At 39.2% G+C, this 27,839-nt stretch overlaps 1 protein-coding gene across 2 annotated transcripts; it reads right to left on the reverse strand.

The window, feature by feature from the left end:
• On the reverse strand, nucleotides 1–27,519 carry LOC106055093 (uncharacterized). 2 transcript variants are annotated; one of them, XM_013211229.2, is made up of 4 exons: nucleotides 27,313–27,519; nucleotides 18,357–18,436; nucleotides 6,114–6,299; nucleotides 1–2,534 (listed from the first exon to the last, which is right to left on the reverse strand). In XM_013211229.2, exons 3-4 carry the CDS (start codon nucleotides 6,234–6,236, stop codon nucleotides 843–845), a joined length of 1,815 nt encoding a protein of 604 aa, XP_013066683.2. In that variant the 5' UTR covers nucleotides 6,237–6,299; nucleotides 18,357–18,436; nucleotides 27,313–27,519; the 3' UTR covers nucleotides 1–842. The 2 variants fall into 2 exon arrangements, with proteins under 2 accessions (XP_013066683.2, XP_013066682.2); XM_013211228.2 differs by lacking the exon at nucleotides 18,357–18,436 and having other exon boundaries at nucleotides 27,313–27,518.
• Between the last annotated feature and the right edge of the window lie 320 nt (nucleotides 27,520–27,839).

Consider the following 27,839-nt stretch of genomic DNA (forward strand, 5'->3'; position numbering starts at 1 on the left):
AAATAGAACTTTCTTATTATTGAATAAATAATATAACTTTATTGAAACCGAACATGAAGTATATAAAAAAAAAAAGACATGAATTTGAGAGCTGGTAGCATTATGTCAAAACGGAATCAAGAATATGCAAAAAGTCGGGTACCAAGATTATCACCCCTTATTGATGTGTGATTAGAAGTGTTATTTGCCATAAAATACATATGGCCAAGGTACACAAAGCTATATCAACCCTGTCTGTCTGTCTCGTAAAAAGTTTGAACATGATTTTCTCCTATTTCCCATTCTCGGATCAAGTGGAAACTTTGCAGCACAATTATTTATAAACCTGACAATAGATAAATTAATTATTGATGATTAATTATTTTGTTCATTATCGAAATAAGGGGAATAAATGCTACTTAATGAGAAATGTGGATGCATCTATGGACTTTATCCCCTTGTTACATTTTGGCATGATTTTTTCTCCCACTTCCCATTCTCGGATCAAGTTGAACTTTTGCATAAGTATTGATAATCAATCCTTAAATTTAACAATTAGTTAAACATTTAGTATTCATTAATTAATTTTGTTTTATTTAGTAGCCAAACCCTGTAATTTTCAGTAAATGGCAGCAATAAGCGGTTCTTTCCTTAGGTACGCTTTGTATTTTTTTAATAATCTTTTTGCTATTGCTTGTATGTATATGACAACACGATGTTGGGGGATCCGCACTCTTGGTAGGAAAACCCTCAGCTATTTCCTCGTCTTGTAAATAAAAAAGTAGGCCTACAGAAAAATAAATAGATATTTATATGACCAGAAGTGGAAATGACGAGATGAAATCCCCAACCATTGAAAATACTTATTTAGGGGAAAGAACAGGATCAGTGGGAGCAAACTCGTGTATTTTTGGATCCGCATTAAATCTGACTAGTCTCCCTTTGCCTAGAGTTAGCTCATTCGTTTCAGGTTGATACTTTTTATGAACGCTCCTGCTGTCGGTAGCGGTATCAACATCCGGTTTAGTGCCGTGCTCAACGACATTCTGAGTGCCGAGTGCAAAGCTCAGCTGAGTAAGTTTGTTGTTATTCAAATCCCCGTCTCTCGGTTTCTCGAAATTTCCAAAACCGTTGTTTGACTTGCTGGTTTGTTTCAAGATGGGTCGAGTGCTCTTCAGGGAGCCTTCACGGTTACACTCAATGATAATGGTAATCGGCTTGTCGTAGTCTATTTCTGGTTCCGGCAGAGCGGACATCGATACCAATGCCTGAGCCTCTTTGGAATCGGAATCGTGAAGATGGTTCAGTATCGATCTCGCATCCGACCCTTGTACCAATGTAGACAAACCTCGCTGCCGGAGTTGTAGATTCGGAAGTAAATTGGTCCTCTTGGGCAATGTCAAGGCCGATTTTGTTTGATTATTTTTTTTCGAACTTGGTTCGTTGAGGGCATTTTCTTTCAATTTGATTTCAGCGCCATTCCACTGCGTTTCGTTACTAGACAAACGATGGGGCTGGGTTTTTTCTATAAAGTCTGAGTACTTGACCTTGGTTTGGCATAGCTGGTACACCTCGTTGATGTTTTCGTTGACTGCTTTGATAATGCTGTCTGCTAGATCCATGGACGATACCGCAGAGAATTTACCTGAATGGCTTTGTGTCTCGTCTGTGGGTTCACTCGTTTCCTGCTTGGGTAATGCGCTGATTTCGGAGACTGTCTTTGGGTCCACCCGAAGTGGAGACATGACTTCATGGTAGCCTCCTCTTGAGGAGTCAACCGCATCGTGTAATCGGATCGGGGGCGGGAAGTTTAGATGGGCTTTTCCTCGTCGACCTTGATCAAAGGAGACATACTCCTCGCGGATCACCCTGTGCACGCCAAGGTCATCGTCGTACGACATGCGTCGAACGACGTTGCTGTCATGGTTACGCAGAGTCAAACGATCCGACGTCTGCGACCTGCTGAATCCGAACAAATTGTTAGACTCGAGGGGAGCTTTTACCCTGAACCCAGGAGGGAGGGTTTTGCTGACATGATGAAGGTCCGACGCATCTTTGGGCGCCATTGCCATTTTCTGAAACCCGTTGAGTCGAAGGCTATTCTGGTACTTAGATGAAGTGTCAGGGGCGTTGCTTCTTGGGCTTGCCAGTGTTTCGTAGTTCTCCGGAGTTTGTTTGAACTTGTTCGTGGATAAGGTGGCTCTCGGCAAATTACCGGCAGCTCTAGCTATGTCGGCGTTCTTCGCTGATGCGAGGCTGGCGCTTTCGAGTCTCCTCTCGTAAACAGCGCCGCCACGCGAGCCCCCGTTGTCCGTTACACGTGTGACGATGTAGTTGGACTCTTCCCCCTTGGGCGCGTCTCCCGTTAAGCTGTGAGAAGTCGTGATGGTGTACTGCGTGCAGTTCGGCTGAAACGCCTCTGGAAGCACCGCCCGGTACGTGGGCTTGGCGAGAGTAGACTGCGCCGTCGGCGGCGGAGCGTAGTTGATGCCGAACATTCTCCTCTGACGCCGGAGCGCATTCTTGATCTCCGTCGGAGCTTTCAGGGGCGTAATCTGCGAAAATAATAATAATTCAATTTATAGTGCGCTGTGAGCAAACATAATGTAGGTTCAAGGCGCTGAAATACCCCCCTACCCCCCAAAAAGTTTAATTTTCACTTATCTATACCCGAAAAAAAGGGGGGGGGGGGATTCAATCGTGACCTCCGTGACCCCAGGCCGTAAGACTGGTTCGTGACGTAGTAGGTCAGCGACCATTGTTTTTGATCGTAATGTCGAAGGCGCCGATTCAAGGGACATGCACGTGGGCATTACATACACTATCATAATACAATTAAAATATTTCTTCAATTTTGACATTTTGTTCTATGTAACAACGGGATTAGGGTTTGTTCCTCTTTAAGTTAATGGAGAAAGACGGTCGGTCGACGAATCATGCATGGTGCCCCAACGGTCCAACAGACTAAGGGATAGGTAAAGGTAAAGGTAAAAAACTTAATCCCAACAATCTGATGTCTGACGTTTATCTTCCCGCTTATGTTCTTGAAGCAATAGAATTCAGTAAGAGAAAAAAAAAAGAATAAGGGATATTAAGAAATATGGTGGCGATATAGTGGGAGCGAAGAAAAAAACGTACGAAAAGGAAGAAATTTTGAGATAAACAGATAAACTAAAAAATGTCAAGGGCGTCATATTTGAAGGATCCCTGATGCCAACTGAACAAATCACTATGCTTCGAGCGAAAGATCTCACGATTTTGATTATTTATTATTATTATTATTATTATACCTTTTATATAGCGCTACTTTCATGCTTATAGCATGCTCAGAGCGCTTTTGGTCCAATCTCATTTGTGGACCGCTTGGGGGGGGGGGGTGGAGGGAGGGGGTATCTAGGAGTTGGTTTTCCGTGCTGCCTTTAGGCGCTCTGTAAACACAACTCTGCCCGAGTCGATTCTACAGAGTTTACAAAAAAATTAGGTCATGATTAATTAAAATACTTCCCTTAGCAATACTTACGTATTCTGTACACCTGATGCACTAAAAAGCTTGCTATTTTAAGATTTACCCCATGTGTGAAAAATGTCCAATACTTACTTTACCTGTCACTTAGTCCAGGGGTTCTCAACCTGCGGATCGCGACCACCTTGGGGGTCGATTGACCGTTTGCCAGGGGTCGCCTATAAAAGGATTGTTATTGTCTTCTATTTCTGTGCGTGTGTGTGTGTGTGTGTGGTGGGGTCGCGGCAGAGTGGGGGATTGTAAAAAGGGGTCGCCGAGCTTAAAAGGTTGAGACCCGCTGACTTAGTCTGTTGGGCCGTTGGGCCACATCACAAGGTCCTCGGGGAACGCTAAGACCTTCCTTAAGGGAACAGTACCAGGAAAAAGAAGAAGAGGAAGACAGTAAAACCGATGGGAAGATAACATCAAAGAATGAACAGGCGTGTCATTGAATGAAATTCTACCCAAGGCTAAAGACACAGAGGAATGGAGAAAGATGGTAAACAGATCCTGTGTGTGTCCCCAAGGGTTCAACAGACTAAGGGATAGGAGAAGGTGAGTTAAAGTTATAGAAGGCCTGAGCACTGACATGCGAGGTCACAACCTTTGACGTGGCAACGAGCTATCGGTCTTAACTGCCCGCAGGCTGCGACGTCGCAGGTCAGTGTTCAACCCTTCTGTAACGATTGGCCTCGGTTGAAGTATCGCTCGATTGAGCCGAATGACAAGAGTTTAAAGTATGTCCAGGAAACAGGTCAAGTTCACTTCACGTGACTTGGTCTCAAGGCAATGCAGTATTAAAGTTTAGTGTTTACCTGGAAACTTCACTCTTTCTCTCCTAATTAACGGTACAATCGTTGATTTGACCCCATTAAAGTAAACAAATTTTTGGTTTTATAAACGTGTATTTCTGTTACATAAAAAGAGCACGCATTCTCCTATAATAAAAGCAACGTTTTCTGATTACAAACAAAAATGTTATTGAAGTTTAATCATAACGGGGTAGAATGTACAAATGTGAAAAATGAACAATTCTGTCAGAGCATGGAAAATAGTTACGGAGTAAAAGAGTTAACAATAAACTAAACTGTAGGCGTAATATTTTTAACTGTTAAATTTAAAGCAGAAAACCATAGGAGAAGACTAAATCCAAAGGTCAAAAAATAAATATCACTTAATCAAACCGTATAATAGCAAGCCTGATATTGAAATGATGTCGTAATATTGTATTTAACCACACCTACCATGTTGATAAAAGTTACTAGCTGTAGACCCGTCTATAACAAAAACTACATAGATCTATATTTGGAAAAAAAAATTGAAAAAAGTTCATTTGTCCGCTACTATTTGTCGTCTGCTAACTAAATAGGTTAAAGGTCAAGCTAACTTTGGCGCTGTCACGATTTGAAGTGATTTAAAGAAATAATAATACTTTTTTTTTTCATTGCCCTTATAAAAAAAAAAAAGTTTTGTATTTCTTCAGTGTGTCTCATTTATGACTGTCTAGAACTTGTCTGTCTGTATAAATCACGTAGCTGGGATTCAAACCCAACAAATTTCCCAACGGCATGTTAAGTGCTTATGTTTATAACACCTGTTGTATTCATGTTTTCTGTCTGTCACAGAAAAAAAAAAGAAGCCAAATATACCAAATAATGCAAGCTAATTATGTTTTTAAAAAAAGGAAGAATTTTTCATTTAATTGCTGTTAGTTATTAATAATTGGTGAGAGGGCCGACTGTTATAGCGCTTGGCTTCCGAGTCATGGGGAAACGAGTTCGAATCTCTGTGAAGATTGGTATTTCATTCTTCAGTAGGCTATTCTACCAACTCTAATGACTAGCTGATAGTAGTTGGGTAAGTAAAGTCAAGTCGTTGTGCTGGCCACATGAAACCCTCGTTAATGTTCGGCCAATAAAACAGATGACTGTATTAGTTTTAAACCACCAAACGTAAAGACATAAATGTCTTCAAAACACTGTGATTGTAGGCCAACATATTAAATGACATTCCTGGCATTGATCTATATGACTTCTGTCATTAGCGACAACTCTACTTCCCATTGCATAAAATCATGTCCTAACTTTTGACTCACGGTACAGGACTACATCTTTGTGTTCAAAAATAACAATCAAAATATTACAAATATTTTTTTTTAAAACAAAGATTGTTTTTTCTGAAGGGAAGAACTCCACACTTACAACTATATATCTCAATAATGTAAAAGTTATGTCCCTTTTTTGATTCAAACAAAATAATAAATTGACCAATTGGTAATTTTTTTTTATTGATTCGTGTTTGTTAGATACAATAAATAATTGTTAAAAGTTTCAACTTGATCCGAGAAAGAGGGTCTGGGAAAAGATAACGTTCAATTATTTATTATTCGACAAGCAGCTTTCTATATACTAAATATAGATCTATGGTCCTAAAATAGTTATTATTTGAAATTATTGTTACTTTTTAATGGTATCATTTATTTGGCTAAGTAGGTCCATAATGTGGTTACACTTCAAAACTTGGTCATAGTTAAAGTAATAAGGTGTCTCAGGACTCTATATTATATGGATAGGCTATACCTAGACAGACAACACATTACTATTGTTTTTCAGATAAAAATAAAATTACCAACCGCAACATTTTTTATGTCTGATTTGTGTGACGCTTCTGACTTGACCGACTCAGAAATGGAAACAGGAAAGCCTCCGTCACCGTCTGCACGTTTGGCCTCGCTTCCGATGTTGGACAACTTCATGGGTGACGTCTTCAAAGGAGAATAACTCTTACTGTTTTCATAGGTCTCTCAGTGAAGAGTTGTCTAACAATTAAAAAAAAAAACAGAAAAGAAAGATTTCATTATTAATACGCATGCTTGACTCTGTTATAGTAAGAATTAACTATTCATATGGGAAGGGTGGATTTTTAGACAGGAGTTGATATAAGCTTGGTACAAATGTTCCTTGATGACCTCGTTTGTGTCACATTGTCTTGTTCTATTCACTGGAAAACCGAAATTTCACACTTCACCCCTCCCCCCCCCTCCTTTGCCTGGTCAAAAACTTGTCCACATTATTTCTCCCATTTCTCATTCTCGGATCAAATTAAAACTTTGCACAATTATTTAACGTCGAGGACAACACACGAATCAATCGAAAATGGATCAATCATGTTATCAACAAGTAATTAATTAATTGTTTTAAATATTGACAGAACTCGCAAAGGGGGAGATAAGCCTTGTGTGGAGAATCAGGTCGTCTGCTAAAGAGTGTGAAACTAGCAAACGCTAACAATAAAGCTATTATTTCAAAGACCGAGTTCAGCTTGCAGGGTTGCAATATTTGCATTGGCCTCCTCCAGTCGTAGAGCGACCATGGTTCATCTCCAACACTATCTCATGTGACTGTGGAGCCCTATTTTGGAGAGACACCCCCATCCACAGATAGCGCAGGTTAAGGTGACTTTTGCTTCGGTGGTAGAGGAGCCGGCCATTTTTTCGACATACTTTTGTTTCAGAACTTTCAGAACTTTCAGAACTTTCAGAACTGAGGCCCGCGTTTTTTTAATGCCAATAACCTTCTTGGTCACCTTGAGTCACCGTCTATCTCCATCTAGTGCGGTCTAGGGCTATGTCTTCTCAATGGTCAGTATCAATGTTCATTGTTTTGAGGTCCCGTTTTAAATTAAAGGCTTACAGTAGCCTACCACAAAGAGAGATAAGTCTCTTGTCTGTAATAGAATGTTACACTTTGAATGTTCATGGATTTTCTTTTGCCTTATAAACAGCGATGTTTTAAGAGCACATTTCTTATTCCATATGCTAGGACGGGACCTAAAATCAGTGAACATCAATACTGACCATTGGGAAGACATAGCTCTAGGCCGCACCAGATGGAGAGAGACAGTGAACAAGAAAGCTTTGGATAGCGAAAGAACATGGGCCTCAGCCCTGGGAGAAAAACGAACAATTCGAAAAATGGCCAGCTCCTCTACCAGCGAAGCAAAAGTCACCTTAATTTGCGATATTTGTGGACGGGAGTGTCTCTCCAAAATAGGGCTCCACAGCCACAAGAGGAAGTGTGCGAGATGAACCATAGTCGTTCTACGACTGAAGGAGGCCAATGATGCTAGGACAAATTCGTACAAGTGCTCCTTCTTCCCCAGTACCATTAGCGCATGGAATGGGTTGCCTGAGTCAGACAGGAAAATCAACGACTTAGCAGAGATGAAGTCTTTAATTGATATGCACGACTACATTAGCATAGAGATGCATAGGACGTAATTATCTCCTCTTTTAAAAGAACGTCTGTAATTTACAAGAAAAGATAAGATAAGATGATTTCGCGTTTATTGTCAGGCATTTAAGGTTCCAGACTAGCTTTATATTAGGACATACAATGTTGAATGAAATAACAACCATATCTTAATAAACTCATTGCTTATAATAATCTCATTTACCAGCGCGTGTGTTTGAGTGTGTGTGTTTGCAGTAGCGTAGCTAGGCTGTGGGGAGTGGGGTACTAATTCGATAGTCCTCCTCGCCCAAGTGAATGTCCTAATTTTTGTCTATAGTAAGTAATAAATATTACGTCACCGCTATTCACGTGGAGTCAAAAATACTAGACAGCATTGATCTAGTCTAGATGATGTTGTAGATGCCTTTGCTGCACGACGTGAGGCGATATGAATTGAGATTTGTCACGTGTGCATTATCTCGCCAATAAACAACGGTATTATTCATTAAAAGTCTTAATGATTATTTTTTGTTAATGTTACTGATATTCTGTACGAAGTGAAATTTAGACTTATATATTTATTAAGTACATTATCTCATGCCATGATGTCGAATGTCAAAAATGCAGTGGTTCCCTTTAAAGGTCAAGCGCCCCGGGCCCCCAAATTCTTAGCTACGCCACTGAGTTTTTTGTGTGTATTGTGTTCTTGCGTGTGTGTTTGTGTTCTGAGTGTTTTGTGAGTTTCTGTGTAAGTGTTTGTTTATTCGCTATTGACATTTTAAACACGCCCTAAAAACTTTGAACGGATGCGGTCTAACGAGTAGAGTATTTGATTTGTTTACACACATCCCATATCACACAACCTCACACACACACACACACATGATACTAGACATATATATGTAATCAACCTCTCTCTCTCTTTCTCTCTCTCACACACACACATGATGCTAGACATATATATATGTAATCAACCTCTCTCTCTCACTCTGTTTCTTGCACACACACACATGATGCTAGACATATATATATGTAATCAACCTCTCTCTCTCTCACTCTGTTTCTTGCACACACACACATGATGCTAGACATATATATGTAATCAACCTCTCTCTCTCTCACTCTGTTTCTTGCACACACACACATGATGCTAGACATATATATGTAATCAACCTCTCTCTCTCTCTCTCTCTCTTTCTAACACAAACACACACATGATGCTAGACATATATATGTAATCAACCTCTCTCTCTCTCACTCTGTTTCTTGCACACACACACATGATGCTAGACATATATATGTAATCAACCTCTCTCTCTCTCTCTCTCTCTCTCTCTCTTTCTAACACAAACACACACATGATGCTAGACATATATATGTAATCAACCTCTCTCTATCTCTCTCTCTCTCTCTCTTTCACTCTCTTTTTCTCTCTCTCACACACACGTGATACTAGACATATATATGTAATCAACCTCTCTCTCTCTCTCTCTCTCTCTCTCTCTTTCTCACACACACACACACATGATGCTAGACATATATATATGTAATCAACCTCTCTCTCTCTCACTCTGTTTCTTGCACACACACATGATGCTAGACATATATATATGTAATCAACCTCTCTCTCTCTCACTCTGTTTCTTGCACACACACACATGATGCTAGACATATATATGTAATGAACCTCTCTCTCTCTCACTCTGTTTCTTGCACACACACACATGATGCTAGACATATATATGTAATCAACCTCTCTCTCTCTCACTCTGTTTCTTGCACACACACACATGATGCTAGACATATATATGTAATCAACCTCTCTCTCTCTCTCTCTCTTTCTAACACAAACACACACATGATGCTAGACATATATATGTAATCAACCTCTCTCTATCTCTCTCTCTCTCTCTCTTTCACTCTCTTTTTCTCTGTCTCACACACACGTGATACTAGACATATATATGTAATAAACCTCTCTCTCTCTCTCTCTCTCTCTCTCTTTCTCACACACACACACACGTGACGCTAGACATATATATGTAAACAACCTCTCTCTCTTTCTCACACACCCACAAACACGTGATACTAGACGCATATATGTTATTAAAAAAAACACACAACAACTTCATCAAATGATTGAGTTTTCTTGAAGCAGACAATCGATACCACAACAGAAAATCGAACCTCAATCTAAAACTATCACTTTTTGTTTTCCTTACTATCGTTTTTTTCTTTTTGTGACAGGACTGGTGTGCTAGAAGTCTTTCAGAATCTGGAGAGAACAATGCTTCTGATTGAGATGTCCGTGCCTCCCCCCCCCCTTTACCGCGCTACCCGCCCCTGGGTCTGTGCCCCCTCCCGCACTATGCCCCCCTCCCCTGAGTAAAATTTCATTGCGTTCGACTCAATAATTAGCTGACTTCTTTGATTTCTTTTGCTAATCCAGTTTCAGCTATTTCATCTTCTACTGGTTGCAATTTATTTTTCTGGAGATACAAAAAAAAAAAAAAAAAAAGCAGAAAGGAAAAACAAAGGAAAGATTTTTTTTAATGATAGCGGGCACACACAGACACAGAGACACACATATAGCAAGAGCCACACACACACACACACACACACACACACACACTTAGGGACACTTAGACTAGCGGTTCTGAACCTTTTATGCTCGGCGACCCCTTTTTACAATCCCCCCACTCTGCCGCGACCCCCACCCACACAGCAATAGAAGAACAGACAATAACAATCCATATTTTCGATGGTCTTAGGCGACCCCTGGCAAATCGTCAATCGACCCCCAAGGGGGTCGCGACCTACACGGTTGAGAACACCTGACTTAGACTAACATATGCATAGACGCACACGTTCACAGAGACATACACACATACTCAGGGACATATATACACATACATGCATATATACAAAGAAACGCCGATCACTGCTAATCAAAACGAGTCCAATATCTTTTTAATATTCATAATCTTCACGACTACATTTATTTTGTGATATGAGAAATTTAAATTAATTATAATTTCGAATTCTTTATATTAGCAGATATGTATAATATTTCAATTCAGCTACCCTTCTAGGCTCTAGCTGGGTAGTTGCCAGGTGGCCTGGTATCTCGGACAGTTGTCGTTGAACCTTTCCACTACATCGCGGTTATTGTATTAACAAAAATAAACATCCCAAAGTCTGAAAGACTTTTTTTTTTCTTTCTTACTAGTTCGCTAACTAAAAATGAAATCATAAACAAGGTTACAAAGACAGTTTATGTGGAGACACAAACTCAAAATCGGCCCCCCGAAGTGGTCCACCCAGGCAGGTAAAAAGGCAGGTTTCAATAGGCTATTTTCAGAAAGAACATCAGAATGAAATTCTATCAAAGACGAATGACAGAGAAGAATGAAGAAAGAAGGTTGACGGATCTTGTGTGGTGCCCCAGCGGTCCACAGACCAAAGGATAGGTGAATGTGAGGTTAGATGTGAACCTGGCCTAACTAATGTCTTATAATGAATATATAATTGCTCTAATTGTTTTGTAAAGGGTCGCGTTCTTATTTAAAGTGTAAATGTAGTAGTTAGTATAACAGAACTTACTTAACGTAGTAATACAAATGTAAAAAAAATATTTTTTTGACAAAAAATCTAAAACCGTTTGCATAAATATGTTAAAAATATGATAGATAGTTATCTCCCCTACTAATTAGCATCCCGTGTTTGTTACTATTAATGGTGAATAGTTGTAAAAAAAAAAGGTGTATTTTTCTGAAAAAAACTACTTGCATACTTGCTTTTAAAAGTTAGATTTTTCGCTTTCAGATAAAGTAGCCATTGCATCATCAGAACATTGAATGGTCTAAAATATTATGATGTCGGATTTTCACTATCTTATCTAGTTCACGAGATCTAAACGGGACGGACGGACGGGTAAGTCACACAAAACTAATAGCGTCTTTTCCCCTATCGGTGGCCGCTAAAAAAATGCGCATTGACATGAGGCGAATGCCACGACCAAAAAAAAAAAAAAAAGGGGGGGGGGTGATATCCGTACAACTATTCAGCAAAGTGGTAACCTCTGTTGCCCTCCGGCTATCTCGACAGTATTGACATGGCCGTAAATGAGCATTTGCTATATTTAGGTCAAGTCTTAATTGAGATTTGATAGGCGAACAATGCTGGCTGTGTTACCCTTCGATGTCTGGTTAATTGGAACATGCTTTATGATGGGGTCATTCTAAACGAGTCGGAGTCTCGTTTGGGGTGATGGGAAAGTTTCAGAATAGCAATAAGAAGAAAAAAAAAACAACTCTTTTTAAAAAAGACAATATCTCCTATATACAACTTCTCCTTCACCTATTCCTTAGTCTACTTGACCGTTGGTGCACCATACAAGATTTGTCAACCGTATTTCTTCATTCCTCTCTTGTCTTTTGCCTTGGACAGAACCTCTTTTAATGGTAGGCCCATCGCTTCGTTTATGTTTTCTTCCCATCGCTTTCTCTGTCTGCCTCTTCTTCTATTTCCTGGTACTGTTCCATGAAGGAAGCTCTTTGCAAGCCCCGAAGACCTTGTAAAATAGCCATAGAGTATTAGTTTATGTTTGTTTTTATAGGTCATCGCGGGGTCCAATCGCTGCAGTGACCCTGCCTCTAATCTCTTCGTTTGTGATGCGGTCTTATAAATGTGATACCTGGATCTTTCTGTACCATCTCAATTCTGTTGCTAGGATCCTCCTCTCTAGCTCTGCAGTCAGTGTCGAAGACTCGCAAGCCTATACCAATTTTAATAGCCTACAACTTCTGTACCATCTCAATTCTGTTGCTAGGATCCTCCTCTCTAGCTCTGCAGTCAGTGTCGAAGACTCGCAAGCCTATAACAATTTTAATAGGCCTACAACTTCTGTACCGTCTCAATTCTGTTGCTAGGATCCTCCTCTCTAGCGCTACAGTCAGTGTCAAGGACTCGCAAGCCTATAACAATTTTATTAGGCCTACAACTTATAGAGCGATAATTTTTCTCTTAATAACTAAAGAATGTAAGATTAAAAGACAATGGAATTTTTTTTACCACCCCTCATTAATCTTTAGTGTCAATTAAAATGTATACAGTGTTATGTTATTACATCGCATTTCATCTAAATTACAGACGCTCAATTAAAAAAAAAAGAATCTAGTCATGCATGTTAATCAGTGACGTAAACTCTTCTAAGCCATTGGTTTTCCTGGCTGATTCAGGCAACCCGTTACATGCTATTATTGCACTAAAGAAAAAAAGGATGACTTGTACAAATTAGTCCTAGCATATAGAGTAAGAAATGTGCCTTAATCTTTGCGTTAGTACGAGTCTTTTATTAGGTTATGTTTTTTGTATGTGTAAGTTAATGGTTGAGTGTTTTATGTAGAGCAGTGGTGCCCAACCTTATACGGCCTGCGGGCCATTTTAATTTCCGACACTCGTGTCGCGGGCCACATTAACGAAAGATAAAAAAAAAAGAAATAGAGACTAAAACATTTTAAATAGTTTTATCACAATCCCATGTATGCTTGTAGATCTACTTACACACATAAGTCAATATGTAACAATGGTTTCAGGCGTCTTGTAACTGAAAGTTTTTCCACTAAATTAAGTTCTTGTAAACATTGTGACCATACCCAGCAATTGTTTTTGCATATGTGCAAAGTTTATGAGGACAACAAGGCGTAGAAATCTTTAGTCTGTATTGCTAGAAATTTCTCAAGCAGGGAAGTCTGGCTTTGTAAGTCAATCAGTTCCAGTTGGTGTCACTTCTCAGCGGCAATAGAAATGATTTCGAAATCTGCTGCTCTGTCATTTAGTTTTGAATTTGGATTTTCACTAACATCTTTCACTCATTTTGCAATTTTCATGTCAGAAAAGCTGAAAGCTACAACTGTTGCTTTTTTTCTGGACGATTGTATTCCATCTCTGCCAGCAATCACTTTTAAGGCTTCATTTCTCTTCTTAAAATGTGAGCAACTCTGTAGCCTCTATTACAGTCGACTCATTTCTAGACTTCTTGGTAAATATTTTCGCCAATCGCAAAACTCTTCTCAACGTTTGACGTAACTTCCCGATCTTTTCTTAGCGGCGCAAGACAACAATGCCTCAATATTTTTGTAAAGGTTTGTTTTAGAATGCATTTTATGTTATGTTACTTAAAAACATTACTGTACAGATCAAACATATTGATTTATTATGTTCTACCAAAAAAAAAAAGATCTGTCCACTTGTCCTGAAAGTTTCAACTTCCAATTTTCGTTTCTTCGACCATCCCATTACAATAACGAACTGATGTGACATGGAACGGCAGAACACGACACAAAATAATGCAGAAGAGATGCGCTGTGTTATTCACATGAGATGTCAAGGACACGGCTAGCTTAAGACAGCCGCAGAACTATCCAAGACTCTAAAACAACTGTTAATTATTGTCACCGAAAAAACAACAACTTGTGTTCTTATAGAAAAAAAAAATTAACGTGACTACTACAAGACGAAAAATTAGAATGAAATCCATCAAAGGAAAAAGTGAATCCTAACATAGAAAATACAATTTTCAACCTTTTAAATTTTTTTTCTATTTCCTATCTTTTGTGCCGATGTTTTGGCGGGCCGGTCTGAACCACGTCGCGGGCCGGATCTGGCCCGCGGGCCGTAGTTTGGGCATCACTGATGTAGAGCATACCCTGTCTGTCAGGTAAACCAATGACTTAACAGGGTCTTAACTCTTTCTCTCCTAACTGACGATACCAGCGTTGATTCCACCAGAATGTGGTAAATAATTACGGAGAGAAAGAGTTAAGTTTATAGCATGCATACGATGAGCACAAGGATACGTGTAGGACGTAATCGCCTTCTTTTCTACAATACCTCTATTCAACTCATACCTTCATGGAACCTGGGTGGAACCTGGACACGTATCTCGAAAACGGCTCTAACGATTTTCCAAGAAAATTTGACAGTTGATATATATCGGCCCACACAGGGAAGACTCTAGAATACTCTAGATCGACCGTTATAATTTTTCAAAGTAAAATAAATAAATTTGAATTTGGCTTGAGCAAGAGCAAATATGTATCTTGAACGGACTGTCTGTACATCTTCGGGTATTTCCGCATTCCTTGAAGAGTTCAATAAATTAATGTTCAGGAAAATTGTGCGCATCGTCTTCTAAATCCAGATCTAAAGCTCTATCATTGAACTATTATAATGTCTAGTAGATCTATTCATTCGCTAACCAGGATTCTTCTACCGGAGGGTGGGGGGTTTCGGGGTAAATTAAAAAAAAAAAACTAACATTCATTAGTTATTAAGAGAACAATAATCGCTCTTTAAGTTGTATAGAGGAGGTATGGTCTTTTTTTTGTTGCAAATTGCATATGGTCTACTTCTAACCTGACTATTTTAAAATCATATAACAATGAGAAGTCTATAATTTAAGAAAGGTAAAAGAAAAATGCATAAAACTGAAGACCTTATCTATAATAACATGACACTCATTGGGGAAAGGGCAGAGAAATATTTCCTTAAAAACTGCAAATCCTATACTCATGAGCTGAAACGGACAGAGGGGCAATCCCAAACACACACCGTCACGTAAGTTATTTTAGAAAGAGACTAAAAAGAAAAGAAAAGAAATAATTATGCAAATGAAGTGGAACCTATGAAGGGTGGTGTGAGTATTTGGTTAAACCTGGCCAGGAGCTTGCAGTGAACTTGAGAGTGCTGACTAACTTCTAGTAGCGGGAAACTCCTTCACGTTTATTTGACGAGTTCAAACTGAGAAAAAATCTGGCAACTGTGACCGACTGAAGTTTTGAAAAGTTTAATATCTAAAAAAAAAAACAACCTGGCCAGTAAATCGAATAACTCATTCTAAGTGAATCTCAGCATTCCAGATATCCGGCTAAAGGAGGGCATGTCCTCCTTTTCCGGGTCGTGATGTCCGTCCGGTAGTCATTGTACTTAATTGTGAAGATGTCCGGTTTTTACTCTAATTGCACTGCATCCATTAATCAAATTCAAATGTTCAGTCTTCAACCTCAACTCAAAAATAGAATAATGTTTTTAGACTTTTCTTCACGCTGTTGAAAAGAAACCTCTTACAGAATCTTAAGATCTGTGGATTTTTAGCGGCCCCCGAAAGGGGAAAAGACTCTTTTAGTTTTGTGTGGCATGTCTGTCCGTCCGTCCGTCCGTCCCGTTTAGATATCAGAAACTAGAAGAGAAAATGAAAATCGGACATCATGGTATTTTAGATCATTCAAAGTTCTGACGCAAAGGCTACTTTTTTCTTTTCCGAAAGTGAACAATCTAATTTTAAAAAATTATCTATGCAAGCAGATTTTTCATAAAAATACACCAATTTTACAACTATTCACTATTAATAGTAACAAACATTGAGGCTCTTTAGTACTATAACACATACAGTTCTATGCAAACCCTGCTGTCTAATATTTTTTTTTACATTTGTATTGCTAAGTTAGGTAAGTTCTGTCATACTAACTACTACATTTACACAAAAAGTTAACTATTTTTTTTAAAGAGAAAAAATTTATTTAGTATGCATATAAGTTGGACATAATTTAAAACAACAATTAATAAGTAGTTTTTCATATTATCGCGTGAACTGCACGCCTGCACCGAGGAAATAGAACACTCAACCAAGGGGATTTTTTTTTTTTTTACGGAAATGTTTTTTTCTTGATGATTTGAATAAGAGATTGACCCTTTACAAAACAATTAGATCAATGAGATATTCATTATAAGACATCAGTTAGGCCAGCTTAACATTTAACTTCACATTCACCTATTCTTTGGTCTGCTGGACCGCTGGGGCACTACACAAGATCTGTCAAATCCTCTTTCTCCATTTTTCTCTGTCATTTGTCTTTGATAGAATTTCATTCTGATGTTCTTTCTGAAAATATTGAAACCTGCCTTTTTTACCTGCCTGGGTGGGCCACTTCGGGGGGCCGATTTTGAGTTTGTGTTTCCACACAAACTGTCTTTGTTACTTTGTTTTCTTTTATATTGTCGACCACTTTTAAGGTATACAGAATAGATGTATGCAAACATGACAAGAAACTCTTCAAAGTCGACACTGTTGAGAAAAAGAGGCACTAGATAGATCCACGTGGAAATCAAGCCTATGGGAAGGGTCCTAGATTGCAGATGGCGTACGGTACGCCAGAATTCGAAAGAAAGGTGAAAGTGCAACAGCACCTGGTGATTACAGATGCCCAACTTGTCACCATTTATGAAATATGTACGCCAAGGGCCTCCAATTACCAAAGGCCGGCCCTGCGTGGGCATATCCATTGTCTTACGAGAAGACATATACAAAACATGTCCTCACAGCATCACGTGAGTTCATCTGAAGCCTGTACTTGGTTACCATGACATGATTAGGAATTAGTTATTTGTTTCGGGAATAAGGGGGAAAGTTTTACTTAGCGACGATGACGTAAGGTTGGTTAAAAAACAAGAACGCTCTAAGTGACGCTAAAAGAAGACGCTTCGTGTAGAGCAGTAGAATAGACATACTGATTTACGGAAAAACATTGGACGAATCCCTTTTGAGTATTAAAGTATTCATGATTGTTTTGATACTAGAGTCGACTACTATTTATTGATTGTTTGGCCTTTCGCCGGCGTTCCTGATTTGGTTGAAGGTTACCTCATGATCATTGCATTGATTACATCCGACACCGCGGAAGAGCCACAACAGTTACAAAGTACCATGACTTAGTGTTTCACACTCTAGCAAAAAAGCAACCATCACTTGTAACTTAACTCTTTCCCTACGTAATTATTATCCATGATCACCGGAATTATTCATTTCGTTCATTCGTAGCTCACTTCCTGTTGTGATTAAACTTCTATAACTTTGTTATCAGGAAATATTTTTATTTTGTATAGACTTGAAGAGCAATGCATTATCTTTTTACATGACACAAATTAATGTCTATTAAAAAAAAAACATTGATTTAATCATCATCATCATCATCAAACTCCATTTGAGTGAGGGCCTCTCAAATCCTCTCTTGCAAAAGCCCTGGACAGAACCCCTGCTGTCTTGCGTAGTGCATAAATGTCGCCATACAGGTCGAGAATTTTGGGTTTCCCAGACCTGTCGAGACGGAGATCAGCAAGTCTGGGGCAGTCAAACAGAATATGAGGCACGGTTTCCTCTTCTTAATTTAATGGGGTTCAAATCAACAATGGCATCGTCAAATAAGAGAGAAAGAGTTAAAGTTACACCTACAATTAAACCTAGAGCACCATGACAGACTCTACGCCTGGCGAAAAACTTCAAAAAACTCACACGGGAAAAAGGAAACAAGATAAACGGGAAAACCCGGACGATACATTTGAAAATGTTACTTTCTCTTATTTCGCAACGACATTACACGGCGAAGCACCTCCCGTCTGTTTGTCCAAGTCAAATCTTTCTAAAAAAGTGACGGTTAAGTTGGCCATAGATAGAAGGGGAGGGGGGGGGGAATTCAAATACAATCAAATTTTCCAAATGCTCGCGGCTGAAAAGGCGAGAGCGACCACAACGGTCATAATCCAATATTGACTAGAATATATATGTCTACATCAATGACACCTACCTCCGTTGAATATCTAGACAGGGTTCATTTGCATAATAATCAGCCAGGTCATTGCGAGGTCATAGCGACTCTCTGTACACCTACGAGACGGCAAATAAAGGGGGGAAAAGTATTTGATTTTCTTATACAAAATTGGAACAAAAATATTATCATTTCAAAGCATGTATGAAGAAAAGGAAAATATTGTCAATAATTTTATGGACATCATAAATTCTCATAAAAGGTAACTACGCATTCATAACGCGAAAAAGAAAAAGGGAAGGAACTCTGATTGAATGCTGAAGACAAATTTTGGTTTTCGAAATATGTTTATTTTTCTCTAAGAGCTCAAGAATACTAATCTAGATCAGAGGTTCACAAACTGTGGTTCGCGCACTCCCCGGGTGTCCGAGAGACGTTTGTTGGGGGTCCGATGAAAGATGAAAAGATGATCGTATAAGTTTAATAATAACCAGCTCACCCCTCACTACTGTTAAAATGTGTCTATTACGTACTAGATCTATTTAATGACGACCTAAACCAAAGATGTTGTTTGTAAAATGTTTTACATGTTTCGGATGTTCCTTTAGAGTTGAAGATGATTACTTCCTAGTCCAAACCTCCCGCAGGACGACGGGGGATGGGAGCGGGCAGGGTTTGAACCCGGGACCATCGATAAATCTGAACGACAGTCCAGCACACAAACCGCACGACCAGGCAGCCATTGGATTTGAACACAGTCTCCACTTGGATATTCCCGACTGGGTATTGAACTCTTTTGCGAGTGAACAAACTCAGGTCTTAATCACAGATACACACTAGTACCACCTGATGAAATATCCACACACCAATATTCGAACATGGATTAGCACACAGACCTATATATATATATATATTCATATATATATATATATATATATATATATATATATATATATATATATATATATATATATATATATATATATATATATATATATATATATATATATATATATATATATATATATTACCTATATAGGTCTGTGGGATAGCACAAATGCTGCATTAAAAAAAAGATGACAATTTTATATCCTGCATTGTAGATTATTGTGAAAAAAAAATAAATCGTTGACTTCCATCACCTTTTTGGTAGAACGTGGATTCAATGACGTTATGAGCTTCATTACAAATAAAAGAAATCGACTAGAAAGTGTAGTTGTGGATATTTGCGGTTGCTAATTACAAACATGGAGCCGATCTTAAATACTTTCAGAAAATCAATTCAAACTCATTCAAGTCTCAATTTTTTTTGTTAAATGTCTTTTTTAAACCAAAGTTATACTTTCAATTTAACACTCCATCAACCTGTGTTTCTTTGTTTTACAGTCTTAACTTCTGTACTATCCGTCCATGGGTAAGTCCATGAGTAAGTCCATGGGTAAGTCCATGAGTAAGTCCATGGGTAAGTTCATGGGTAAGTCCATGGGTAAGTCCATGAGTAAGTCCATGAGTAAGTCCAGGGGTAAGTTCATGAGTACGTCCATGGGTAAGTCCATGGGTAAGTCCATAAGTAAGTCCATGGGTAAGTCCATGGGTAAGTCCATGGGTATCCATGGGTAAGTCCATAAGTAAGTCCATGAGTAAGTCCATAAGTAAGTCCATGGGTAAGTCCATGGGTTAGTCCATAAGTAAGTCCATAAGTAAGTCCATAAGTAAGTCCATGGGTAAGTCCATGGGTAAGTCCATGGGTAAGTCCATGGGTAAGTCCATAAGTAAGTCCATGGGTAAGTCCATGGGTAAGTCCATGAGTAAGTCCGTAAGTCCATGGGTAAGTCCATGGGTAAGTCCATGGGTAAGTCCATGGGTAAGTCCAGGGGTAAGTCCATGGGTAAGTCTATGGGTAAGTCCAGGGGTAAGTCCAGGGGTAAGTCCTGACTATATAGAAGGGTGGGGGCGCGGAGGTTGAGAGGTCAAGCACTTGGCTTCCGAACCTGGGGTCCCGGATCTGAATCTCGCTGACGACTGGGATTTTAAATTTCGGGATTTTTAGGGCGCCCCAGACCCAACTCTAGTGGGTACCCGACTTTAGTTGGGGAAAGTAAAAGCGCTTGGTCGTTATGTTGGCCACATGACACCCTCGTTAACCGTGGGCCACAGAAACAGAATACCTTATCATCTGCCTTATAGGTTGCAAGGTCTGAAAGAGGAACTTAACTTTCCATTTTTTTTTTACTATATAAAAGGGTCCCCGAATCAATAAGTTTTTAGAATCACTGGTTAAGGTTATACATTTGTGTTTTTATTGAGGGAGAAGTTTCAGACGAGCGCTAAATAAATATTCTCAACGAAAACCATTTAATATTTGACTTTCTTAATTGGGGGGGGGGGGGTTCTTATAGTAAAACATGTTATTGATGCTCTAAAGTTTTAGGTGGTTGTAGTTCCTGACTCAGGACTCATATTGTGTACATTTAGTATTGGGGATATGCTTAAGTTTTAAAACCTAGTTCTTGTTGTTGTTTTTGTATGTAAAGTACATCAATCATGTACGCCACTATACTGTCGTAAACAATAGCAGCAGGAAATCGAAAAGCTTTTGGGTGGTCACATGATTAGGATGTATTGATTACAATGACGTATTAAATTTGTATCCAGTCATAACAATATTTCAATTGCGTAATAACTATGACGCAATTATCTCATCTTCAACGCAGGGCACACACACACACACACTATCACATCAACACGTAACACTTTCTTAGTAAAGCTTTAACCCTTTCCCCTCCCACGCTAATATAACAAGATAACTATAACATTATCACAACACCAAATACAGCCTAGTTGTAACTTTATTGCAACATCATTACAAAAAAAATCAACAAATCAACTTCATCACAATTCATCATCACATCAACAACTCAACAACACCACATCATCATCTACAACTCAACTAATTCATCACCACATCATCATCTACAATTCAACATCACCACATCATCATCTACAACTCAACTAATTCATCATCACATCATCATCTACAACTCAACTAATTCATCATCACATCATCATCTACAACTCAACATCACCACATCATCATCTACAACTCAACTAATTCATCACGACATCATCATCTACAACTCAACATCACCACATCATCATCTACAACTCAACATCACCACATCATCATCTACAACTCAACTAATTCATCATCACATCATCATCTGCAACTTAACATCACAACATCATCATCATCTACAACTCAGCCTCATCTATTGTTGAGGTTTTTCATTGCGAACCTCGATTCTGACCTTGTAACTATTTACCTTCCCATCTCTCTCTCTCTCTCTCTCTCTCTCTTTGTCTCTTTCTCTGTTTCTCTCTTTTTGACTATCTCATTCTCTGTCTCTTTCATTCTGACTCTTTTTTTCTCGGTCTCTCCCTGATTCTCTTAGTTACTTAGTGCCTCTGTCTTTCTATCTCTCGCTCTCTTTCTCTCTATCTCTCCCTCTCTTTCTCTCTCTCTCTCTCTCTCTCTGTCACTCTCTCTTACACACTTTTTCTCTCTCTCACTTTCTGTCTCACGCTTTTTCTGTCTTTCTCTGCCATTCTCTCTCTCTGTCTCTCTCTTTGTCTGTCTGTCTCTGTCTCTCTCTAGCTCTCTCGGCAAAACTTTCCAACCTCCTGTCTATTTGTAAATGCACTCAATGCAAAGAAATTTAAACAAAATGACATCCACCAACATGTTATGCAGTCAGACGAGAGTTTCTTGCTCTTACCTTGACCTTTCCAGTCAAGGTTAAGGTAGCAGACGTAAATGAGTAAACTACGCATCAACTTTTCAACTTGAATTTGACCGAAACCAGTTTTCACGAAATTTGTATAAAACTACGAATTTCATTTTAAGACTCTTAAAAATTCAAACACGGCACTGTACTGACATCACAATCCTCTGCTACATGTAAGCTAACGACGTGTCAATCCAAATCAAACTTTGTAGATCAGATTAGCTCAAAGTTTTCTTCTAGATTAGCTCAAAGTTTTCTTCTAAATTAGCTCAAAGTTTTCTTCTAGATTAGCTCAAAGTTTTCTTCTAGATTAGCTCAAAGTTTTCTTCTAGATTAGCTCAAAGTTTTCTTCTAAATTAGCTCAAAGTTTTCTTCTAAATTAGCTCAAAGTTTTCTTCTGTTTTTTATCCGTTTCCCTGGTTATTAAAAATTATATGTAAACAAAATATACTGTCAAGAAAACATTAAACTTAATGCCATCGAACCAGTACTTTGTACTCGGGTGCCGACAAGTTAGGGGCGGACACGGATGGGGCGGACATGAGTAGGATGGACACGAATAGGGTGGGCATGATTGGGCGGACAAGGGTTAATATCAACTGGGTAGATTTCATCTCACCGTCTCTTGTCTCGAGGAACAAACATTGATCATTGTATACATAAAGATAGGGTAGATAGGGTTAACAAGTGTTGACTTAGTGGCAAGAGGGTTAATACATTCCCAAAGGCGTCAGATATTTTCTGTTCCTGTTTCTTTCACGTCAACAGCACGCCCACTCAATCTTGAAGTATTCAATGCGCAGATTAAGAAAAGATGGCGACGCCTATCCCCTTTTTTCGTCATTTTTAGATTGGTAGTTTGTTTTAGGAAAATTATTACGGAGCTATCCCTCATTCACCGGATACGCCGATGTTTTTGATCGACCAAAAACCAACCGCCTTTAATTTTCCCTCAACTAATTTCAGATACCCATTAAAGCTGGGTGGGCTCAGTGGCGCCCATAGATCCAAAAATTAAAAAAAAATTAAAATACTTTAAAAAAAAAAAAAGCTTATATTAAGTGTAATCGTATCACTTAGTTTGGATCAACCATGTAATTATATGTATGATAGACCTAGACATGTAAAAATGTACGATAAAAATATTTTTACCATTTTCGTTTAGATTTTAGTTTTCTCAATGCCCTATGACCCCATCCTGTCACGTGTCTGGCCCAGTTGTGACAGGGGGAGGGAAGAAGGGGGTATCGCTTACATTATCATTTTTTTAAAATGCATACCGAATGTTTACTTAGGGCTCCAGATTCCTCAAGGGGAGTAATTCAACTTATACCACCACATCTGTCAAGTAAATTTCTTTCCCTTGTTTATGATACCAAACAAAATAATAAATTAACAATACTTAATTAACTAATTGGTTAACTTTTTAAAAATTGACTCTTGTGTTGTCAGGTAAAAGAAATAATTGTGCACAATTTCAGCTTGTTCTGAGATTGGGTGTGGGAGAAATAAAGTGTACACATTTTTTTACCACTCAGACATACATAGTGAGTTGATCTTTAAAATAAGGTGGCAAGATAAGATAACCAATGAGGAAGTGCTACAAAGAGCAGGGTGCCAGGACATCCGCTCTGTTATCAGCAGCAGACGCCTTGGCTGGCTTGGCCACGTTCGTAGAATGTCAGTAGGTCGACTCCCACAGGACATCCTGTATGGCGATCTAATAGAAGGCAGGAGAGCCACTGGTCGCCCACTTTTACGTTATACGGATGTATGCAAAGGCGACATGAAGCTCTTCAAAATCGACACTGGCAACTGGGAAGAGGTGGCACTGGACAGATCCACATGGAGAGAGAGCATAAAGGAAGGGTCACGGATTGCAGATGTCATACACAACAGAAGCAGAAAGAAGGATGAAAATGCAACGGCGCCTGGTGATTATATATGCCCAACCTGCTATCGCAGCTGTGTATCAAGGATTGGCTTCTTTAGTCACACAAGAAGTTGCAAAGGGAAAAGATCGTCTCTCGAGACGTAAAATGCCACACGAACAAACTTTGTAAAATATCCTGACATTGTTACTCGCGAAAATCTTCAATATCTATATATACCTATATTTTTAGTCATTACTAGCAAAAAAAAAAGTATTAAACTCCAGAACACCATCCTTTAAATATAACGAGTGGGTGCAGTTCTTCCCACAACTACGGTATCTCGAGAGCAAAGCATGAGCTCTGTTGACTAAAGCACTTTAAACTGTTTCAATCTAGTCTTAATTAAAATCTGAGAATACCCGCCATTTGTGACAGCAATCAAAGGGACAGAACTGTCAGCGTCAATTGAAAACTGTCAACTCTAGAAACTTCAATTAGTTGCAAAAAGCAGTGTGCATTACTTATATATTTCTTTTGAATATATACACTTATATATGTATATATATATATGAAAAATTTGAGAGACATAGTACAGACAATTTTATATAATATTCTGGTATTCATTTGGGAGGTAGGGACTTTTCTCATATAACCACAACAAAGATGTATGATTTTATAAAATATTTTGTTGAAGTAAGGTTCTCCTTTCCGACTTCTAGATCTATAGGGCAGATGATGTCAAGGTCATATGTTTCTAAGGCCCACAGTCAACTAGAGCGTCATGTGGCCAGTACAACTACCGAGTGCCGTTACCTTTACCAACTAATAGTAAAAAGTTCCCCTTTCAGACCTTATGGTCTATAGGGCAGATGATGTCAAGGTCATATGTTTCTGTGGCCTACGGTTTACGAGGGCCAGCACAACGACCAACCCGCCTTTACTTTTCCCCAACTAATGTCAGGTACCCATTAGAGCTGGGTGGACTCAGAGGCGCCCAAGGATCCCGAAATTAAAATTCCCAGTCTTCACCAGGATTCGAAACCGGGACCCCCGGCTCAGAAGCCAAGCGCTTTACAGCTCAGCCACCGTGCACAGTATATAAAAAAAACTAATTACTATTCGACAGCGGCGCTGGGTCGGACACTTATCCCGCACGGGAGACGACCGTATGCCTGTCAGGACTGAGTTCTGGTCAGGGTTTCCTGTTAAATTTAGTTGGGAAAAAAAAAGTGGAAAGGGAAGTGGGGGGGGGGGGGCATTCACGTCTTTGACTTCAAGATTGTTTTTGTTTTGAATCGTTTTTACTTTGTGAGATGTTTTTTTTTGTTTGTTTTTTTTAGTGGAATATAACTTATAGTAAAACAGTGTGGGGGTTTTGTCCCTAGACTAGGACAATGGACCTCATTCACCGATCGTAAACAAACAACATTTAATATTGATAAAACAATGGGGAAAAAAACGCATCACGTGACAGCCTTAATGGATTTAATTTTGTATAGAAGACATGGTTTCAAAGGTTGTCATGGCCAGGGGTGTCAATGGGGTTAAGCTCCCATTGTCTATAAAGTACTCCTAATGGCATGCGTCTCAAATAGCCTCTGACAACTAAGTCCAGCACCTGGCCTGCTCGTGTGGCTTAGATATTAAGCCCGGCGAAACTGCTCTTACTAACAGGTGAAGGGGTGAAGGCGGATACCTGGCGCCACAAAACCGGGAGCTTCGGGCAGATGGAGCTCGTCAGCCTAGTAAGGCAGTTCATCTAGGAGAGGGGTACTCTGACTTCAAACCCCCGCTGCCTTGCGGTACTGAGGCTTCAGGAGACAACCTCGAGGAGAAATCAGGAGTGAAGCCCCTTAGGCGTTGGGATTATCAGCTATGAAATTCCCTCCGGCAGCTTCTGCAACTGAGTTGGTGCCAAATGTAATGCGATGCGTTCCTTTGGATCACATCAGCAAGGTCGAGAGAGGGATCATGACGCATGGGCCACCCATGACCCCTTTATCCAAGGCCCAGGAATGCGCCCCGGAGAGGAAACTCTGGTGCTGCTGCAAAGCGGCTAAAACAACACGGGAGACAACAGTTACGGGTTATAAGTCCAACTTGATTGGCGTAATGTATGGACGCCACGGGTTGTCTCTGACGGTGGGAGAGGTCTTCGCGCCTCACTGATCAGCTACCGCCCGCCTCAACCTGGGCAGCCCCCAGTCATAGAAGACATGGAGAACCACGTGGCTAAATGTGGTTTGTTTACGATTTGTGAATGAGGTCCATTTGATTTTAGTTATAGAGTTTATATATAGACTCTAAATATTTAGCTATTTTTATTATATATTAATTGAAACTGGAAACTTCATTTGCCGGAACTGTGCCTGTATTTTATTTATATGTTCAATAAACAAGTTATATGTCCGTGACTTCTGTCTTTCTATTTGTTGTCACGGTTAAGTTCATGACTTGGTGACATTCGGTGTCAGCATTGGAATACACAGACGTACAGGAAGAAGACAAGAACATTGACAGTGCCCAAGGCCATCTTCTTTGGCGAGCTCAAAGGAGGATGGCGTAACAGCGGTACCCCCGCAAGCGCCATTTTGCCCTCTCTGACATAGCGGAAAGTAGCTGGAAGCAGATGGCCTCCGAAAGAGACAATTTTTAGAGCTCTCACAAAGGCTGCGGGACAAACATTTGAGATTCATTATTGAAGACCAGAAGACGGAAAGAAAACTTAAACAGACCGCCAGCGGACAACGGCTTTGTCAGCACGAAATTTGGGAAAATATGCAGGTCGCAACTGGGCTTGCGTTGTCATGTGAAACACTGCATTCATCCTTAATCTTCGGGATCGAAGGCATTATCATTATTATTATTCATAACAAACTCATTCGGTCAATGTTTTGGGGGAAAGGGGGGTTGCCAAGAATGTGGGAGCTATAAGCAAAACGTGTAGCCTATACTTCTATCCTGCTCGGCCTATCAGTCCCAGAAATCCTTTATATTTTAGGTTGAACGGTCATTTAATGTTAGATCTAAGATCTTTCATGTTTTAGGTCTGTAGATTATGTATTTATCAGTCTTGTAAATCACTCATATTTCTGGTCATTAGATCATTTATTTTTATCAGTCTTATAAATCACTCATATTTCTATTTATTAGATCATTTATTCTTATAAATTACTCATATTTTGTGGATCATTTATAGGCCTTCATTAATTTCATTAATCATTCATATGTTATGCACTTAGATTATTTTGTTAATGCATACATTCAAAGATAATGTTTGTATAATGGACTAAGCCTAATGGTTAATAGTAAAATCTACCTCGTCTATTCACTCACCCTAGTTTTGTTCCTGTTTTAATCCTCCGTGTAATTCCAGTCATTTAACTCAATACCAGATCCACTATCTAGATCTAATGTGTCTTCATTAGTCCAAAGCAGGCCTAGCACAAGGCAGGCAATGATAACAGAAAGCCATTTCACATGGGGCGACTTCTCAATTTTTTTTTTCAATCGACCCAATCTGTCTATTGACAAGGGGAGGCTATAAAAAGTCTCGCCTGCTAGATACATTTTGCACACGAGAGTTAGCCCCGCTTGTTGCCACCTGTAACATTCGTTGAGTTCTGTCTACATTCCGTTTGGTGTACACCAGACTGCCATTAAAGGCAGTGGGCGACTTAATTAATAAAAAAAGTATATAGGTTCATTAATATATTAATTGTACACGCAACCAATGTGTATTCTTACAACACAGCCTTTGTGTTACGTTTCAATGTCGCAAAAAAAAGTGTACATTTTAATAGAAACGTCAGTCTTTGAAATGCATCAATTTCCCCGTTTTTTGGTCTTTTCAGTAGGAATGA

Source organism: Biomphalaria glabrata, chromosome 7 (assembly GCF_947242115.1).
Source record: "Biomphalaria glabrata chromosome 7, xgBioGlab47.1, whole genome shotgun sequence".
Lineage (NCBI taxonomy): Eukaryota > Metazoa > Mollusca > Gastropoda > Planorbidae > Biomphalaria > Biomphalaria glabrata.

Excerpts from the sequence above, each read along its gene's own strand:
- LOC106055093 (XM_013211229.2), bottom strand. The coding sequence starts at position 6,236 with ATGAAGTTGTCCAACATCGGAAGCGAGGCCAAACGTGCAGACGGTGAC. Across the intron at positions 2,535-6,113 it reads CAGACATAAAAAATGTTGCG|ATTACGCCCCTGAAAGCTCC; the intron begins GTTGGTAATTTT and ends TTATTTTCGCAG.